This window comes from Pinus tabuliformis, chromosome 5_2, assembly GCF_031772625.1.
Source record: "Pinus tabuliformis cultivar Carrire ecotype Pingquan chromosome 5_2, CPIR1, whole genome shotgun sequence".
In the NCBI taxonomy this organism is placed as follows: Eukaryota; Viridiplantae; Streptophyta; class Pinopsida; order Pinales; family Pinaceae; genus Pinus; species Pinus tabuliformis.
In genome coordinates, this window is record NC_142306.1 from 798,400,840 (window position 1) to 798,423,371 (window position 22,532).

General features: G+C 34.8%; 1 protein-coding gene across 1 annotated transcript; it reads left to right on the forward strand.

Annotated features, from left to right (window-relative positions):
- Positions 1-19,304: 19,304 nt before the first annotated feature.
- On the forward strand, positions 19,305-22,222 carry LOC149161727 (putative disease resistance protein At1g15890). Its single transcript, XM_089434982.1, has one exon. The coding sequence runs from the start codon at positions 19,451-19,453 to the stop codon at positions 22,220-22,222; it is 2,772 nt and encodes a 923-aa protein (XP_089291108.1). The 5' UTR covers positions 19,305-19,450.
- The last annotated feature ends 310 nt before the right edge of the window (positions 22,223-22,532 follow it).

A 22,532-nucleotide genomic window follows, 5' to 3' on the forward strand; every position in this document is an offset into this window, starting at 1 on the left:
TCGATTCCATCTAATTGATTTCACTGTGTTTGATGAGGTGGAGGAGTTGGTTGGAAAGTTACGGAAAGTCTAGTTATATTCAAAGAAAATCTGGCAAGGATTTTTGTAAATCCAAGTTATAGTTGTTAAGTTTCAAAATTTTAGGTGTCTTAGACATTTTTGATGGTGCTGAATCCATATCCACCATCAAAAACACGATTCAAAAACCCGTTTCTACAAGATTTTTTGAATTTTTTTTGCCTGGATTTCGGTCATTTTTGGTTGTATGGACAATTCCTCCGCCTCTGGCTCGTGAGACGACTCCAATTGATTTTATAAATCTATTATTTTTTATTTTTTTTCGAAAATTAATATTATAAGTTTGAAAAAACGTATAGCTTTGAATATTCATTGTATCACTCAATACACCCAGATATAGTTTGACGAATCTTCTTAATTTAATATTAAGATAAAAAGTAAAATAAAAATTACAAATACTCTTTTCTTTTTTTTAATTATTTCCCAATTTTCTATAAAAAAAAAACATTTGTTTCTCAATAAATTAATATACCCAATATTATTAAACAATATTAAAGAATTTAAAATTTAAATGAATTAAGAATAAAATTTAACAATCTAATTTATATAATAGACTTTACCAAAATTAGACATACATGATAGGGCTTATAGGCTTCAAGGGTTGTATCTGAGCTATGATACCATATGTAACAACATCGAAATTAAACAAGCATTAAATATCACAATTCATATGATTAATAATCAACACACTTCTATTCAACTAATTAGCGTAGAATTTTTGAGAAATATGAGCAAAGACAACTTACCTGTAGCAATGATATTCTTTATTTGTAATTTCAGAGTTGAATGCTATTTGAATCCTGCTAACCCCAACAAAGTTTTGGGGACGACTCTCCACCCAACCGTAGGCTCAGTTGCACAAAATCTTTTTACCACTGGCCACCCTCAAGTCCTCAATCAACGTACTACTGCTAGGGAATCTTTTGTTTCACCACACTTTTCTCCCAAGAGAATGGATGATGGAATGATCTTTCATCTTCCTCATCGTCTATTAAATAGACCAAACATTGGAAGGGGAACCACATGCACACATTCCATATGTCAACATGCAACTTTTATTTTAAATTTACTTTTTATTTTAAGTTTTACTTAAGTTAAATTTTCTCTTAATTTATTTATTTCTTATTTTATCCATTTTTACTTTTTGATAACTTTACTTATTTTTACTATTTTTATAATTCACTTAGTTAATTCTTTCTTATTTTATTTTACTTTTCGTTAACTTACTTATTATTACTATATATATAAAAAAATTTACTATTTTATTCATTTGTTGTTATTATACTTCTTCATTATGTATTATCTATTTACTATTATTATTTTTTCTTTATTTTTTATTATTTATTGATTTATATTTTAATACTATATTATATTATTTATTATTTTTATTATTATTAGAGAACATTGCAAATAGGATCAAGCAAGAGGCCTATTTTGGCTAAGTGTTGGCCAGAGAAAGTACAAGAGTATATCAGTATTGCAGTGCAGATTGAGCTTCAAGGATTGAAGAAGTCATAATAATAGATCATTTTTCTCATATGATACAATACAAACATAGGAGGGGTTTTCCCCAATTGGGTTCCCTAGTAAAAACTATGTTCATTGTGATTGAATAATTGCTTGTGTTTCTACTATATGTTTTCCCTTCCACAGATTAACTTGAAGAAATTTGTGTCTATTGATTTCAATCTGATTTCTGTAGCAGCTGCAAATTTCGAGTTGCTTCTACATGGTATCAGAGCTATTGAAAACATGTTCCTTATCATCTCTCAAAGAAATTTCAAAGAATAGAGTTTGTGTTGTAGGTATTTCTTTAGCGCATGAACAATGTCTTTCAATAGATTAAGGCTTGAGTATGCATTGGAGAGAACTTCGAAATTCTGTGCTTGGAAAGACATAATGGAAGTTGTGTTGGATGACAATGGAGTATTGGAGTACACACTAACTTAGATCCATCCAACACTGAATCTATCAAGCACTGAGAGGGATCAAATCCCTCGAGGTGCAAACCTTATTTTTGGAGTATAAGGTTTGCACCTCGAGGGATTTGATCCCTCGAGGTGCATGATAGATCCGTTGTTAGATGGATCTAAGCTAGTTCCAGTTGAGGGAAACAATGTCACATTTTTAGAATATCATTATTATGCATATATTTGAGATTAGTTTCAAACTTCACATTATGTTTTCTTTACTTGGCAAGAATGGTTTGTACGTATGTGTTTGGGTGCTTTGAGTGGGTTGTGTGTTGACGTGTTTGGATTTGGATGGTAGTTTTTGTGAATTTTACAATTATTGTATTATAGTTTTATATGCGTACGTAATTGTCTATTAATAATTAGTTGGTGATGAAGAAGAGAGCCAATATTTTCAATAGTTCACAAGGATTGATACTACACATCTATTTCATTTAATTTTAGGCATCACAAATTTTGACAACTAATTAATTCTTAATGATGTCCCTCTAAATATTACTAAATATATCTTGATGAGTAGTTTTATTGATTTACTACGTCAAGATTACTCGTGAAAATATTTATTTCTTTGCTAATGTTTGAAATAATTGATTTACTTCACGAATATTTTGATGATTTTTTTTTTTTTTTTATCTATAATCTATTTTGCAAAGTCGAGAAATAATGTGTTTTTGAAATTTTTTTTGAGTGGCCAAATTTATAAAATATTTACAACCAAACAATTATCACATCTCTTTCAAGAATGTTTTGATTTGTTTTGAATGTTTATAAATGTATCTTTTCCTCTTATACTATTTTGAATATGTTGTTGTACACACTTATCTATTAGTAATTTTGAATATATTTTAAATATACATAATTTTTATTAGTAATTAGTTGGCGATGAAGAAAAGAGACGATCTTGTCAAGGATTAATTTCCACTTTGTAGGAGTATTGATAATGCACATCTATTTCATTTTTATTTTAGGTATCACAACTTTTGACAACTACTTAATTCTTAATAGTTTCCCTCTAGGTATTACTAAATATATCTTGATTTTTTTTTAATAATCTATAGCCTCAAGATTAACATCTAATGCATCTAATGCAAGCAATCTAATACAATTATAAAACAACATCTACTCTAAAATCAATGTATCTAATGAAAAAAATCAAATGAGAATAGTAATCAACATCCACACTGAAATCAATTCATCTAGTGTGGGCAATCAAATAGGATTAGAAATCCACATCTACATTGAAATCAATGCATCTAGTGCAAGCAATCAAATATGAATAGAAATCAACATCTACACTGAAATCAATACATTTAGTGCAAGAAATCAAATATAATTAGAAATCAACATTTACATTGAAATCAATGCATCTAGTGCAAGTAATAAAATAGGATTAGAAATCGCCATCTACACTGATGTAAATGCATATAATGCAAGAAATATTCTTCCCTCGCTCCCCACTCCATTTAATCTTGAATTTTGTTTTTAATAATTTACAACCTCAAAATTAACATCTATTCCATATAATGCAAGCAATCAAATAAGATTAGAAAACAACATCTACACTAAAATCAATGCATCTAATGAAATCAATCAAATAATTCTAGAACTCAACATCTACATTGAAATCCATGCATCTAGTGTAAGAAATCAAACATAATTAGAAATCAACATCTGCATTGAAATAAATGCATCTAGTGCAAGCAATAAAATAGGATTAGAAAACACCATCTACACTGAAATCAATGCATCTAGAGCAAGAAATCGAATATGATTATAAATAAACATCTACACTAAAAATCAATGCAACTATTGCAAGCAATCAAATAGGATTAGAAATAGTAATCTACACTAAAATCAATGCATCTAGTGCAAGAAACCAAATAGGAGTAAAAATCATCATCTACACTAAAATCAATGCATCTAGTGCAAGAAATATTCTTCCCTTCATCCCCCCTTGTCATATATATCTATATCTCCTTCCATATCTCCTTCTTCGTTTCTCTATCTCACCCCCCATCTCTATCTCCATTATCTATCATGTCCTCTCTCTCTTCCTTTCTCCACATCCCTTTCTCTCCCACCTCCCTCTGTTTCCCCCTCATATCTCCCTCTCTCTCTTTGCCCCCCAACTCAGTCACTATCTCCCTCCCTCTCTCCTTCTCCCCCCACTTTCTTCCATCTCTCCTTATTTGTCTTTCTATCTCACCCCAAAACACACATACTCTCTCTCCATCTCTCCCTTGTAACCCCCTCTCTCTTCCTATCTAAGAGACTCTCTGCCCAATCTGCATATATGAAGCCTTGGAGCTTCACTCCATTGTTTATTTATACCATAAACCAAAATATTTTATGCCTCTGAGGTATCTAAGAACATGTTTTGCTATGTTCCAGTGAATCTTGGTAGGCTCCACCATAAACTGACTAAGTTGATTAACTGCAAAACAAATATCAGTCATTGTGTTCACCAAGTACATCAAGGACCCCGCCAACTGCCTAGGGATGTTATGCATGCCCTTTCACATTCTTAGAATATATCAATATTTCATTAATGAATACACTCACAAACTTTTCCAGATCAAGACGCAACACACTATATCATCAAAAACATGAAAGTAGCTAGAGCATTAGTCAAACCAAAAGGAACCACAAAAAACTCATAATGCCCATACCTGGTCTAGAAAGAAGTCTTGTAGATGTCATATTATTTGATGCGTACTTGATGATATCCTAATCTCAAATCAATCTTAGAGAACATTGTTGCTCCCGTCAATTGATTAAAAAAATCATCAATCCTTGGAAATATGTACATGTTATTGATCATCACCTTGCTCAACTATCTGTAATCAATACAAAACCTGAGAGTACCATCTTTCTTCTTAGATCCATCTAACACCGGATCTATCATGCGCCAAGAGGGATCAAATACCTCGAGATGCAAACCTTTTTTTGGAGTGTAGAACTTGAGGAAATGCTTTCACCTCGAGGGATTTGATCCCTCTCAGTGCATGATAGATCTAGTGTTAGATGGATCTAAGCTGGTTCCAATTGAGGGAAAAAATGTCACATTTTTAGATTACTATTATTATGCATACATTTGAGATTAACTTCAAACTTCACATTATGTTTTATTTTCTTGGCATGACCATATCATTCTTTTATTTAATTTAGTCTAAGTTGCTTTCCATGAATGGTTTTTACATATTTGTTTGGATGCTTTGAGTGGTTTGTGTGTTTACGTGTTTGGATTTGGATGGTCGTATTTGTGAATGTTACAATTGTTGTATTATATTTGTATGTGTATGTAATTGTCTATTAAAAATTAGTTGGTGATGAAGAACAGAGCCAATATTTTCAATAGTTTGTACGAGGATTGATACTACACATCTATTTCATTTAATTTTAGGTATCACAACTTTTGACAACTAATTAATTCTTAATAGTGTCCCGCTAGGTATTACTAAATATAACTTGATGTGTAGATTTAGTAATTTACTACGTCAATATTACTCTTGAAATAATTTGTTCTTTGCTAATGTTTGAAATAATTTATTTACTTCACATATATTTTGATGATTTTTTATCTATAGTCTATTTTGCAAAGTCAAAAAATAATGTATTTTTGAATTTTTTTAATGAGTGGGCAGATTTATAAAATAAAACATTTACATCCAAAAAATTATCACATCTCTTTCAAGAATATTTTGATTTGTTTTGAATGTTTATAAATATATATTTTCCTCTTATATTATTTTGAATACATTGTTGTACGCACTTATCTATTAGTAATTTGAATATATTTTGAATATATGTAACTGCCTATTAGTAATTAATTGGCGATGAAGAAAGGAGACGATCTTATCAAGAATTAATTTTCACTTTGCAGGAGTATTGATTCTGCACATCTATTTCATTTTAATTCTAGGCATCACAACTTTTGACAACTAATTAATTCTTAATAGTTTCCCTCTAGGTATTATTAAATATATCTTGATTTTTACTTTTTTAAATAATCTATAGCCTCTAGATTAGCATCTAATGCAAGCAATCAAATGGGATTGTAAAATAACATCTACACTGAAATCAATTCATATGATGCAAGAAATCAAATGAGATTAGAAATCAGCATCTACACTGAATCAAATCATCTAGTGTGGGCAATCAAATAGGATTAGAAATCCACTTCTACATTGAAATCAATGCATCTAGTGCAAGAAATCAAATAGGAATAGAAATCAACATCTACACTCAAATCAACACATCTAGTGCAAGCAATCAAATATAATCATAAATCAACATCTACACTGAAATCAATGCATCTAGTGAAAGTAATAAAATAGGATTAGAGATCACATATACATTGATGTAAATGCATATAGTGCAAGAAATATTATTCCCTCCCTCCCTCTCCATTTAATCTTGATTTTTTAAAATAATTTATAGCTTCAAGATTAACAACATCTAATGCAAGCAATCAAATAGGATTAGAAATCGTCATCTACACTAAAATAAATGCATCTAGTGCAAGCATATATATATATATATATATATATATATATATATATATATATATATATATATATATATATATATATATATATATATACACCCCTCCATATCTCCTTCTTTATCTCTCTATCTCATCCCCCCTCTCTATCTCTCGCGTCCTCTCTCTTTTCCTTCCTCTCTTTCCCTTTCTCTCGCACCTCCATTTAATCTTGATTTTTTAAAATACTTTATAGCTTTAAGATTAACAACATCTAATGCAAGCAATCAAATAGGATTAGAAATCGTCATCTACACTATAATAAATGCATCTAGTGCAAGCATATATATATATATATATATATATATATATATATATATATATATATATATATATATATATATATATATACACCCCTCCATATCTCCTTCTTTATCTCTCTATCTCATCCCCCCTCTCTATCTCTCGCATCCTCTCTCTTTTCCTTCCTCTCGCACCTCCATTTGTCTCCCCCTCATCTCTCTCTCTCCTTCTCTCTCTCTCTCTTCGCCCTCCTATTCAGTCACTATCTCCTTCCCGCTATCCTTCTCTCCCCCCTTCCTTCCAGCTCTCCTTCTTTGTCTTTCTATCTCACCCCAAAACAAACATACTCTCTCTCCATCTCTCCCTTGTCACTCCCTCTCTCTTCCTATCTAAGAGACTCCCTACCCAATATGCATCTATGAAGCCTTGGAGCTTCACTCCATTAGTTTATCTATACCATCAACAAAATATGTTATGCCTTTGAGGTATCTAAGAACATGTTCTGGTGCGTTGCAGTGAAGCTTGGTAGGCTCCACCATAAACTGACTAAGCTTATTAACAGTTAGGTCCATATACCACTAGTGTAACCCCTTATTGTTATTAGTACAACCCTGTTATTATATTTTTGTGCACATGTAGTCCCCATATTGTTATTATTGTTATGTCGGCTCTGATTATATTATGACCCCTTAGACTCCTATATATAGAAAGGAGGTCTTATCATTTGAATCATCCAAGAATTGTTCATTTGTGTAATGTAAAGGAGGTTTCTCCCTCGAAGACGCTGAATTCTAAGGCATTGATCTATCTTTTCTATATTTTTGTGAGTTGGTTTCCTAACATTTGGTATCAAAGCTTTGGATTCTAGGGTTTCACTACTGCAAACAGGCCATCGTGGAATTTTTGCTCTAACTTTTTCGCTACAATGTTTCAGAAGCTAAAACAAAAACCCATTTTAGAAGAAATCGGTCTGAACATCGAGACCGAATTTCAGATCTTGTCTCGCTATATTTGCAGAGATATGATCTGAGGAAGTTAGGGTTTTTGCAAGCTCCAGAATTTCATCTAAAACAGGTCGTCATGGAATTTTTGTTATAACTTTGTTGATACGAAGTTTTAGAAGCTAAAAAAAAAACCCATCTAAGAAGAAATCAATCTGAACATCGGATCCAAATTTTAGATCTTGTCTCATTGTATTTGCGGATATATGATCTGAGGAAGTTAGGGTTTTGGAAGAGTCCCAAATTACATCCTAAACAGGTAACCTGGGGAAAATCGTTATAACTATCTTTATGAGCATTAGATTTAAATTTCATCAAAAGTTACAGAAATAGGACAATATGTAGTTTTTTGTGTATATTTTTCAGATCCGAAGGTCAAAACAGTGACACATGGCCCTTCATACAAGTTCGCTCTTCTGAAAAGGTATATAATTAGGTCATCTTGGGAGATTGTGCATACCTCTTTCTTGGAGAATCCAATTTTGATTAGACTGGTGGCATTGGAAAGAGGATGCAAAGGGCTACCGCAATTCATGATTTTAGAACTAGAAGATCCTAAATTATAAAGTTACAGTCGTTTCAAGATCAAGCTCCTAAAATCAAGAAACGACGATATGAGGAAGTTTGATGGCAACGATCTGGTAAATTGGATACTACAGATGGAGAAATATTTTGATCTACATGGTGTACCACTATTACAAAAGGTACATATTGCATCTAATTATTTAGAACCGAATCAATTTTTATGGTATAAAGGGCTTTGTTCTCGTAAACCTCTTGTCACTTGGTCAATTTTCACAGAGGAAATGATACCACATTATGAGGATACCAAGAGCAACACTTTCTTTAGCCAATTGATAAATCTCAAACAAAAGGGTTCAATGGCAGAGAAAATTGAGGACTTTCAAAAATTGAATATAAGGGTAAATGAGATTCTAGAGAAGCAAAAGATAAATAGTTGTATCTATGCCATGGAAGCTGATATCAATGATATGAAAGCATATTAGAAGAAAGAGATGGAAGATTTGAAGAAAGACATGGAAGGTTTGAAGGAAGGTGGGACAAAGCTGCTATAAGAAAGGCCTCCTAACAACGAAAAGGATCAAGAAATGTCAAAAGAAGAGGATATACACCGGGAACTAACCCTAGAGAAAGAAAAAATGAATCAGACCATATCTTGTATTGCAACGGTAAGAATTACCACTCCTCAAACTCTCAATATAGAAGGAAATATCAAGAAGAGGAAGGTTCAAGTAGTGAAATATCAGGAAGAAAAGTATCAAGAAACATCAAAAGAAAAGGATACTCACCAGGAACCAACCCCAGAGAAAGAAGAAATGAATCCGACCATACCTTGTAATTCATTGATCGGAATTACCACTCCTCAAACTATAAAGATAGAAGGACATATCAAGAAGAAAAATTTAATAGTGTTGATTGATTCGGGTAGTACCCATAATTTTATTCATTTTAAGATAGCCAATGAATTGAATTTCTTCCTACATCTAGCACCAGAGTGTCAAGTGACTATTGTAAGTGGAGGAACCATAAATTGCTCTGAAAAGTTTCATAATATCAAGCTATCCATGGGAGAATATGTATTGAATAGCCCAATGCTTTATGTTCCAATGGGTGGTACTGATGTTGTACTAGGAGTCCAATGGCTACAATCCTTGGGTACAATCGCTTTTAATTTTCAAGAACTTTTCATGAAATTTTCTTCGGATGAAAAGGAAGTTGAATTAAGGGGTATCACAGGGAAACCAGGAAAGATAATCAACTCTAACATAATGAAAAAGCTTCTAAAAAAATAACAATGAGGCGTAATTGCACAATTATGTTCGCTCATGGTTCCCACATCAAAATCATCTATTTCTCCAGATCTCCAAAAAGTCTTGGACAAACATTCCAAGGTATTTGATACTCCCAAAGGTCTCCCACATATTCGTGATCATGATCATTCTATTCATTTGATTCTAGAAAGTGCTTCTCCAAACATCGGGCCTTATAGATATCCATATGCCCAAAGGAGTGAAATTGAACATATGGTTGCAGAAATGGTAGAGGTTGGTATAATTATCCAACCAAATTTGATAAACAAAGCAAGAGATGAATGGAAGAATGGTGAAGTAGGGTGGGAACTCATTCAAAAGTTGTCGAAGATCCTAGTTCCAACAATATTGCCAAAACTTGACAAGGAATGAAAAATCATGTTGGAACCTAAAGTATTCACAGAACCAAGAAGTCAACAGATACGAAATCAATCAATTTCAGAGTATCTCATCAAGTGGAAGAACTTATTCGCTAAAGATTCCACATGGGAGGACAAGAATTTTATACAGAAGCATCAAGAACTACTCAAGCGTTGAGGACAACACTTTTTGAATGAGAGGGGCATGTTAGGTCCCTATACTACTAGTCTAACCCCTTATTGTTATTAGTACAACCCCCTTATTATATTTTTGTGCCCATGTAGTCCCCATATTGTTATTATTGTTCCCCATAGAAGCCCATTATTGTTATTATTGTGCCCTTACATTATTATTGTTATGTCGGCTCTGATTATATTATGACCCCTTAGACTCCTATATAAGAAAGGAGGTCTTGTCATTTGAATCATCCAAGAATTGTTCATTTGTGTAATGTAAAGGAGATTGCCCCCTCGAAGAGGCTGAATTCTAAGGCATTCATCTATCTTTTCTATTTTTTTGTGAGTTGGTTTCCTAACATTAACTACAAAATAAATATTGATCCTTGTGTTCACCAAGTACATCAAGGACCCCACCAATTGCCTAAGGATGTTCTACATGCTCTTTCTCATTCTTAGAATATATCAATATGGCTTTAATGAATACTATCACAAACTTGTCTAGATAAGGATGCAACACATTATTCATCAAACACATGAAAGTAGATGGAGCATTAGTCAGCCGAAAAGGAACCACAACAAACTCATAATGCACGTACTTGGTCCAGAAAGCAGTCTTGTAGATGTCCTCTTCTTTGATGTGTACCTGATGATATCCTAATCTCAAATCAATCTTCTATAACATTGCTTCTCCCTTCAATTGATTAAAAAAATCACCAATCCTTGGAAATGGGTACCTGTTCTTGATCGTCACCTTTCTCAACTATTTGTAATCAATACACAACTTGAGAGTACCATCCTTCTTCTTCATAGACAATACCAGTGCACCCCAAGGTGACACACTTGACCTAATGTATCCCTTATCAAGCATTTCCTTAAATTTTAACTTCAATTCCACAAAATCTAGAGTTCTCATCCTATACGGTGACTTTGATGTTGGTGTTTTTCCCGGTATCAACTTGATAGAAAATTTGACTTCCCTATGAGATGATAACTTTGAAATATCTGCTGGAAACACATCCTAGAACTACCGCAAAACAAGATACCTCTTCAAGACTTCAACATATTCAACATCCTTCCCTTTGCCACTAGAAATATGAATTGCAAACAATACGCATTCTTTCCTACTACTTCGCTTTTCCTACATAGTTGTGACATTCCTCACTAATGTAGGCTTCTTCTTACCCTGTAAGATTCTCTTCTCTCCATTATCATCCAACCAATCAATAACTTTATCATAGTAATCCACCTTAGTTCTATGAATGTACAACCAATCCATACCTAACAACATATTATATAATCCCAACAGAAGCACATTTAGATGTGATGTAGACATATTGTTCAACTCAAATGCACAAGATCTTACCCATTGATGAACTTTCATCTCGGTACCTATAGCCAACTGCACCAACCACGACTCTGCATGCACTTCTTTATTCAAGCAATACTTATCCACTAGGCTAAGACTGATATAACTTAGTTAGATGCAGGGTCAATCAAAATAGAAATAACTTAATCAAAAATCTTACCTTCCATCTCGATAATAGATGCCTGATGATCAGTCTGCCTATTATCCAATGCTACATAAATCTAAGGAATACTTTGTCCAACATCCTCAACTTTCTATGCCTCTTAAGAATTGTATATTTGTGGTCTGCTACCTTGACGTTGTGGACAATGTCTCTTGCAATGATCCTTTCCACAAGTCTAACATTGTAAAGGCTTCCTACCATCACCCTTGTTTCACTTCTTAGACTGAAATCCTTGTGATTTGTCGATCGCATTGAACTTTTTGTATGATTCTGCATTCTCCTTGTCATTTGTATTCTGAGATTTTCCTCTCTCCTTAGCCCACTTTCCTTTATTATTCTCATTACCTTTCCAATCTTGCTTAGACTTAGTCTTGTGCTTCGATTATTCATAATAGTGCTTCAATTTTTTGATGGATTCATCTAGCAATCTAGGATCATCAAACTCAATCCTATCTTTGAATGACACCAACAACCCATTAATGAATCTCTGAATTTTTTCTTTCTTCTCCTTAATATAAGGCACATATGTCAACAACTCCAAGAATATTCTACTATACTCCTCATCAGTCATAGATCCCATATTCAACTCATAAAATTCCTTTGACTTATCATCATAGTACCTTTTAGATAGATACTTCTTCGTGGAAAGTCTCTCGAACTCACTCCAAGTCAACTCTTCTTCTCAAATGCCTCTAACATTCTTCACATCTTCCCACCAAATGTTTGTTTTTCCTTTAAGAATAAAAGTAGCTATCCTAGCTTTCATATTTTTTGAATAATCATGCATTCTAAAAAACTTATTCATCCCAAGCAACCAAGCTTCTACATATTATGACTTATGCATTTCTCCGTCAAATGTAGGAGGCTTTTCTTTCTTAAACTCCTCTATAAAGTACTTATTCTCACTCCTCCTATACAAATGGTGGCAGTTATGATGATTTTGTCTCTCTGAACTAGAACTATAATAAAACCCATAGTCATTGCCCCTCCTATCGGGTGTATCCAAGAACCTACCATCTCTGTCTATGTCATCCCTGTCAAACCTGTATCCTGATTGAGACTTGCGGCCATATGCCCCATTGGTCCTTTCCTCCTGTCCATGAATGATCCTAAGCGGTCCCTATCTCTATAAATATGATAGAATCTGAAGGATGACTACATTAGCATTTGCTTTCTTTTCATGTGCCCTAGCAAGTCTTTCCTGTGACTGAATGATCTTGTCATTATTTTCCTTAAAAAATCTAATCTCTTCCTTCAAACTTCTCAATGTATTTGTTATGTCAAGGGAGTACTCATCACCATGTTGTTCATTTGATCTTTAGGGAGAATCATGTGAACTGTAGTACACCATTTGTCTTGTCATCTTGATATTTTACTTCTTGTAAACATACCATGTCTGATAAACCAAATATAAACAGAATCAACATGCCTCAATGAAGTTCAGAGGAGGCTATCTTGTCTGCAAAATCAATCCGGATTAGCACAACATAAGTATATATACAGAAATCAACATATCAATAATCTCAACATCAACATCATTAACCTATACATGACGAAACAACTACAACAATGATTATTCCAATGCATTCATAATGAACACATAGATAATTAACATGCATGTACGACAAACAGATTTCTCCCATCCAGTCCAAGTGTTTGAACCTAGGAGCTCTGATAGAAATTTGTAACCACCTCTCCCACATTTACCCAGTTTCACAGCCTCTAGGGGTAAACATGAGACAAAGAGCTACTATGACATGACTCGTCCTCCTAGATCAACTTAAGGAAGTGAGGCTGAAAAATTGACCACATACTGACATCCTATAGGCGATAAAGGTCACCCAGAGGCTGAACAACCACCCCATATGGCCAAACCCTAAGTTGGAACTCATTTTCTCTACCCTGGGCCCATAATTGCACCCACAACAAGGCATGCATGCGGTTATAGGCCTCCAACTACATGCACAACACTGCTTCCATGTGGTTATACCCCAATTTATCTAGTTCTGAGATGCAGTCCCAAGCTTAGTGCCACCTTTTTAGGTCTGCCTCTATACCACTGCCCATAATTGCTTGGGAATTTCCAGAATCATATTTAACATGGTAACAAAGCTAAACATTCAATCCAACTCAAAAACTTGATCTAGACTACCTAGATCATAACAAAAATTTCGTCAAACATATGGAAAACATGTAAGCTACAGGTCATGAATGCATATTTGATCATAAAAGTTTTAGATTCATTTTAGAGTTAGTGAGAAGTCCCTATTCCCTCTCTACATAGCTGCAACAACACTTCTTAGTCCATACTTTCATCAACCGATCAATAGATCAACAATTCATAACTAGAGCCATAGAATATACGCATCATATAAACAACATATGACCAGAAAGTAACCAACATATAAACCATGACATCCTAGCCATAATATCACCAACACATTGCCAATAAATATACATGAACCACAATAGAATAATAGCTATTATTAACATGTGAAATTACTAACCAAGTTAGGGACTTCCAAATCTCTCTTTCAACCAATCACCCCCACGCCATATTCCAGTCATGAATTTGGGATCTCATGGAATAAACTAAGACAAACCAAACCAGATCTTCCATAGTCCAAACCACCTCAACCCTCAACTAGTGATTCCACCTCATGGTTGGATATCACTAACACCAACCAGATCGATCTCTACCCATGTTGTTCAGGGCTCCGGGAATTAGTAACTTAACCCACAAATTTCTAGGGCTCCATAGCATTTGTCCAACCTAGCTCTAGGGACTAGTAACTCAACCCACCAAGGGCTCCAAATCATTTGTCCCAACCTAGGGTCAAGGACTAGTAACTCAACCAAGTTGTTCTAGGGATTCTAGAGCATTTGAATTCCAACCCACAACCATAAGGAATTATGAACCCGCTGCCATGATCTGATTCTTCATCTTGTTTTGACAATGAACCACACTGGTTGGTTCGAAACGGGTAGACAAATGTTTTTTGATATGATTATTACCTATTTTTTCTTAGAACCTAAAAACAATCAAGTGGAAAAAATCAAACAAAACCATGGATATCCATGAAATGGAAAGGCAAGGCTAAAAACCACTCCCAATCTAGGAAATCCTCCATGCCAATGACATCTCATAACCAAATGATCACATGCATATATCATGCATCCATAAATCAACAAGGAGATCATACATGCAACCTAATACCTAGAAAGAAATCTGGGTATAGTTGTTGATGCTATTTTCACCTTGTGCTTTCCTTCTTTACTTTGCCTTATTTTTCCAAATCCAAGTGAATGCTAAAGTGCTCCAAGCATGCTCCAAGAATGCTTTTAGTGCGCAAGAGTATGAGAGATTGAGAGAATTGAAGAGAGTTGCAAGCTAAAATTGATAAAAGGTTAACCAAAGAAAAGCTGAGAAATGATCCTTAGAAGCCTTTGTATTATTGAGGTCTCTAATTTCTTCATTGTCCTTCAATTTCCCTCATGCAAATATGTGACCCTTCATCTCCCTTTTCTCCTATTTTCCTTTATTTTCATAAATAAAATGTCAATTATTGTCTCTTTGGATTTTCCAATTTCCATAGCCATTAATTAATGACCAATAATACCCATCACTATATTTTACCCAACATTCATCTTAGAATACATATTCTCCTCTATATAAGTAAATAATTCACAATACTTTATATATATATATATATATATATATATATAATTTTTAATAGATTAATTTATTTATATTAAAAAATAACACATCTAAAGAACTTATAATTGAACTTAAATATCCTCTAAACAATAATAATATAATAAAAAATGAAAATGAGAGAAATTTAATCATACCACCAAAAATATTATTAAAAAATAAAAATAAAAATAAAAAATAAATTAAATGTTAAGAAAAAACAACTTTTGTTTGATGTATTTTATAATGTATGCTAAGTTATGTGCACAATCACTTGGAGTTGATAAAAACACATTAGCTATGACAATTATTGAAGATTTGTTTGGAAAGATAGCAATGCTCTCATTAAAAACTAGGGAAAAGAAAACAACACGCATCTCATACACTTATCTAGTTTTTGAATGTTTTCCCTTTAAAAATTGAAAATGGAGGCACCTTTATCTCATTTATAGAGTTAGAGACCACCTATTTTATCACCTAGGGAAAAGAAAACAACAAACATGTCATACACTTATCTAGTTTTCGAATGTTTGCCCTTTAAAAATTGAAAATGGAGGCACCTTTATCTCATTTATAGAGTTAAAGACCACCTATTCTATCACCTACACTAAATTAAAATTTGGAAAATTTTTGCCAATGGACAATTAAGAACCATAACAATCCAATTTTTTATTATCTATTTGGTTGCACTGCACTAATATCCCAACCGTTCCTTTTGTGATATATATTTCTAAGTTATTCATGTTTTAATCCTTTTTACAAAGCAGTGAGATGATTGTGCCAATATGTAAGAAGTAGAAGTAGTTAATGTAATGTGAGTTTAAATTGGTTTCAAATTTTATTAAATTTAGTGAAATTATAAGTTTGATTAGTAAATTCTGTAAAATTTAAATATAGAATTTTTTTAAAAAATTAAATTTATTTTTATATTCAAAACAAATTTTAAATAATAAACGCAACAAATTAATCAAAAATAAAACTCCAAAACAAAAAATAATTAAACCACTTAATTTAAAACTCCCAAACCTAAAATAATTCAACCAATTAATTTTAAACTCCAAAACATAAAATAACACTGGTTGTCCAAAATGATCAAGAAAATCTCACTATTTCCTAAGCAAAACATAAAATAATCAAACCACTTAATTTCAAACTCCCAAACATAAAATAATTCAACCAATTAATTTAAAACTCCAAAACATAAAATAACACTGGTTGTCCAAAATGGTCAAGAGAATCTCACTATTTCCAGAGCCTACTTTGATGCTTTGCTATTTAGTCACAGCTCGAAGCGGCATCACTTTGCTTTGAAAACCAGTGTTGCTTTATTTTATTGATCTGTATCACACGCTGCTAACAACACTAACTAACTTTATGTCACGTCTTGAGACACGGAAACATTCGTAGCGGACAACTGGAAAGATGCTGACTCGACGTCAATAGTTTCCTTTCGTTTCAACATCGAATCAAATTGAGAGTCTATTTCGTACTCAACAGCTGGAGAGCAACTTGAGTTCATGTGGAGGGAGAGTCATCCGTTCATACTCGAGAGTTGAACCGCAACTTCTTGACTCAAACGTCTGAGGCAGGCCTGGAATTTGACGTCCTGTAGGACGTATTTTGAATTCTAGGACGTATTTGACGGTAAGTGTAAATGTTTCCACGTCAAGTTTGACGTGTATTAGAGATTTGCAACCTGTCAAAATGACGTTTATATTTGGATTTCAACCGTCAAAATTTATGATACCTGTTTTGAGTTAGTAATGCTAGCCAGGGACCGGTACACAACAGAGTTCCAACTTCGTAGAGTGTAGGGTTTTGGTTTTGAAAGAGGAGAGAAGGACGAACGAGAGGAGTAGGGAAAGGTAGATATCGATTGCATTCCTGCCTTGTTTATCATGTCTCGGCATTCGCGGCTTGAATTTTAGAAACTCCAGGTGGCCTCGACATTGTGATATTGGCGCAGCTTCTATATAGGCAAGGTTGTTGATGGGTTCGTTTTCTGAATTGTGAAATCTTTTACAAACAAGCCAGACTACAACAGGAGTCCTCCGCAACACTTTTCTTTTAAGTCGGAATCTGTACATCATTCAGTCAACTTTGCTATGTATCATATTACTTTTAACCATATTTTAAATGTTCTGTTTTGTGTAAAAAAATCTCTAGCTTTTGACTTTTATTTATAGTGTGGAAAGCGAAAGATTTATTATAGTTTCAAGCATTCACATTTATGTCATTGCAAGCTCAAACAGTGCTTATTCCACCTTCCTTAATTCAATTTAATTACCACGTCTGAAACCCATGATTATTCTAGTTGATTTTAGAAATTACTACTGCAATAGCTGGAAACCATTATTACAGTTGATTCAAACAAATTTTTACTAGTGACATATTTCTGCTTCTATTACTAATCACAGTAAACTAATTTTCATGTTATGTTATCTAGAAATGAAAACTCAAAGTATATTTTGAAAGCTTGATTGTCTACTCACTTTGTCCAAACGCTTCCTTTTGAGATGACATTTAAATATCTATTGTATGTAATATGATACTTACACATATAAATCCATATATTATAAAATACATGAGATTATATTTTTGCCTGAAACATTTTGTGTCCTGCCAGGCTGCCACTGCCACTCGTAACTAGCTGTTGAGGTTCTTTTTTATAACAAATATTTAGATTGAAGATTAAATGCACTCTTCCTTTTTTATAACAAATACTTAGATTGAAGATTAAATGCACTCTTCATATATATTTATATATTGTCTTTTTTTTAATAGAGAGATTTAAAATTGATACTAAAGTAGTTGAACACTCGAAGCTAATTACATCTAACATGTTCTCCTGCTCCTAATGTTTGTAGAGCATGATGCCTCATCATTTTATCATAAACATTCAAAAGTATGAAACCATCAAAAGTATTTCTAATTGAAATCATCAATGTACAAGAAAAAAAAGTATAAAATCCATATTCACATTACCACCGAAAGGAGAATTGAGTAATTGATCTATAATGTATCGAGTGAGGCCTATTAAATGCTCTATTTAATCAAGATATTGTTACAACTTACTTTCCAACTTCTTTCCTCATCATATCAATATTTATTATTGATTAGGAGGGATGTTGTCTTTTTAAATGTCATACTTTTACAATGTGTTATTATTTTCCAACTTTTCATTTAATAATGGTGATTGAGGATTTTTATCATCTTAATCATGTGGTTTTTTTAGTGTTCTTTAAGTGTTAACAATTAAGTATATAATCAAAATTATTAATTCAAAAGCTAAAAAATCTCATAAAGTCTTAAAGGTATGGTTGCATGCTATTTAAAAACACTTATGTTAACTTAGGAAAACAAGGCACTTTGAGAGGGAGATTAATGGACACTGAGATGTAAGATTAGTTTCTAGATAAGGGAAGATTGACACTCAAAAATTTGAATAGAACGTAAAATGAAAGACATAAAAAGTTCAAAAACGTCGTCAAATTTTCATTTGACGGGTAGAGGGGATTTGAAATTCCAGCCCTGGTCTGAGGGACCCATTCATACTCGAGAGTTGAAAAGCAACTTGCAACCAAAGTATTTAACCTGCGGGCCCTACTTCACAATCTCAGATGCTCACAATCCACATTACTATCTAAGTGGTCCCCTTTTCACCATTTCCTACCTTTATCTCCGTCCCACCCATTGAAAAGGAGCTGAGCGGGACCCTCTGGAATTTCCAGTGAAATTCCGAGAACAAACAAGATGGGGCCATTTCAGAGGACAAATACTTTTCACCTTCACCCACCCACCCACAAGGAAAGATATGCTTCCAGCTGTTGAGTACGAATGGACCACAACCAGAAAATAAATTATTGCTCATGCTTGCCTACTTAGTGGTGGATGGATTGAGCGCCTCAGCACAATTTGAGAGAAGAGAAATCCTAATCTTGCTGGTGATTTTGCAGTGGAAAGAGAATTCTTAATCTTCAAGCATTTGATTTGAAGACTTCTCACTGTGGTGAAGGAAATGGCGTGGTGCTTGGATATTGGAACTGGGGCTGCAGGCAATGTTGTAGGCAATGGTGTAGGCAGCCTTTTCAAAAAGGTTGTTGAAGAGGTGAAATTGGTCATTTATTTGCCTCAAGCGATCGGCGACATGGGAGGCGAAGTTCAGCGTCTGATGGATCAAATGCATGAGATAAATGTGGAGCTCGCTCGAGTAAACATGAACCCTAAAAGTATAGTGAAGGGTTGGCTGGATAGGGCGGGCGAGGCCATAGAAAGTTCAGGATCTATTGGCAGTGATTATGAGCAACACAAAACCTGTCTCACTTGGTGTCCTAACTGCGTCTGCCGCTACAGAATCGGCAGACGTATCAGAGACTGGAAAGCAAGTGTTGCTGAACTCCATTTACAGAGGCAATCTGATTTTCCTGCAACCGGGGAATACGGGGACCCTACTCCGCGCCCCCAGGTACTAGTTCAAAACCCCGAATCTGGTTCTGGCCGTTTTGTTGTAGACACAAGGAGATCTAAACAGACGGAGCTCGTGGAGGGATGGTTAACGGATGAAGATAGCAGCATTCGAAGAATTGGTATACAAGGTATGGGGGGTGTTGGTAAGTCGTCGCTGCTTGACGCCATCAACGACAGCCAGCGTGTAAGGGATTCATTTGAGCTCATCCTCAAGGTAACTGTTTCCAGAAACCCTATCCGAGATATGCAGAATTCCATTGCTGGTAGATTGAAATTAAAAGATTTTAAAGATAATTCCAATTTCGAACAGCGAAAAGAAATGCTGCGCTCTTTTTTAAAGAATAAAAAATACCTCCTTTTGCTCGATGACATGTGGGCGGAAGATATGTGGACAAGTGTTAAGCTTCAAAATCTGGGAGTGTCATTGGATGACACAGCTTTTAAAATTTTGCTCACCACTCGGGATACACAAGTGTGTGCAAGAATGAAGGTGGACGAGATTATAGAAGTGAAACCGCTGTTGGAAGACAAGGATTGGCAGCTGTTTCGTAGCCGAGCATTTCATAATGGAAATGTTCCACCTGAAATAGAGCAAGTTGCCAGGGACATTGCAAAGGAGTGCAAGGGGCTGCCGCTCGCCTTAATTGTAGTCGCTGCTGCCATGGCACACCATACTGAACTATATGAATGGGAAAATGCTTTAACTCACATGAAAAACGTCGATGAGACGTTTTATGAGCTGCACGCTGGAGTGGACCAAGAGCTGTTTCAACCTCTTCAATGGAGTTACGATGTTTTGAAACCAGATAATTTGAAAATCTGTTTTCTTTATTTTGCAGCTTATCCCGAAGACAAAATAATCTATTGTGAAGAGATCATAGACTCGTGGATCGCAGAAGGTTTGGTGAAAGGAAGTGGAGACAGCTATTTGCATGACAGGGGGCACGAGTTTATCAAACACCTACTGGATCGTTCTCTGATCGAGCTGGTAGAGAATGATGAGGTGGGAAGGATTTCCTCTGTTAAAATACACGATGTGCTTCGTGATGTGGCGATTCGCATCGCGGAGAAGGAGCAGAGGTGTCATTTCAAAGCCGGGGTGGGCGTGAGCCATTTTCCCTCTCAGGAACACTTGGAGGGCTGTGCAAGAATGTCGTTGATGAGGAATGCTCTACACTCCCTGCCCACAACCTTCGCATGTTCGTCCCTCACAGTTTTGCTGTTGGGGAAGAATCCCGGTATTACAGAAGTTCCTGAAAGCTTCCTCTCTCAGTTGCCCTCACTGAGGGTCCTCGATCTTAGTGAGACTGGCATAACGTCTCTGCCGCCTTCTCTAGGAAATCTGAAATATCTTGCCTGCCTCAATTTATCTGGATGCAACGGCATCTTTGAATTGCCGGAATCCATTGGCGACCTGAAGGAGCTCCAGTTCTTGAATCTTTCCGCCTGTAGTCAATTACGGTGCCTTCCTGAGAGTACAAGTAAACTCAAACGTTTGAGGGCCCTTGACATAAGCTCTTGCTACAGTTTGGAGCATCTTCCGCGTGGGATGTCGGAATTGGTTTCACTACAAAGATTGGAGATGTGGATGAGCGCGTCTAAATTAAGTTTTGAGGATGAGGCAAATGCGGAAAGAAAGTATGCTTGTTTAAAAGACCTGCAGAGTTTGGGCGGGCTCAGGGCTTTCAGTGCAGGGATAAGATCGCCAGTTAAAGAGGGTGTTATGGCAACTTGGTCACAGATGAGGGATTTGAGTCTGGATTTTGAGGAAGTTGTTGGTCAACATGACCTTCCGCAGGATATGCAGGCCATGAAAGAACTGGAAAGTTTGATTCTTTGGGAGTGCAACGTGGAGCGACTACCGAGTTGGGTTATTCAATTCCGAAAGCTCGCATACCTAAAGCTGTGTGTATGTAAGCGGTTGAAAGAGCTCCCCGCAGAGTTGTTCCCATGTTTGAGAACACTAACAATATTCGGATGCGATGAGTTGAAGCAGTTGGAGTTGGGAATATGTTTTCCGAAGCTACAGCAGGTGACACTTCGGCATTTAAAGTCGTTGGAGAGTGTGGGAGTGGGGGCAGTGGGCGCAGCAAGTGGAAGTGGAGGGTTGGGAGGGGTGGCGTCACCGTTACCCCCAATGCTCAAGTCTTTACGGGTAGAGACATGTGACCAATTGAAGAGATTGCGTGGGGGATGGGATAAGTTAAATCATCGGGAGGAAATAGAAGGTTCCAGAGAATGGTGGGATGCAATCCAATGCGATGATCCCAACATTAAGACATCACTCGAAAGTAAATACAGGAATTTGTATTCGTGGGCATGAAATTAAAGGAGCAATACCATGGGAGTAGGATCCCAATATTAAGCCGTCACTCGAAAGCAAATTCAAGATTCGTTTTTATAGATGGCTGATGTTGTAAATTACTATAACACATTCTTTTATTTATTTACTTGTTTTAAAATTTAAAATAATATATGTATATTTTTGAATGGTCTCTAATTAATTGTTTTATGCATATTGAGTAATATTTTTCATATTAAATTTTATTAGTGTATGACCATAGAATTTTGATAATTTATTAAATAATTTTATATTTGGTTTAATTTTATGGTAAAAGAATTTTGATTTTTTT

Excerpts from the sequence above, each read along its gene's own strand:
- LOC149161727 (XM_089434982.1), top strand. The coding sequence starts at position 19,451 with ATGGCGTGGTGCTTGGATATTGGAACTGGGGCTGCAGGCAATGTTGTA.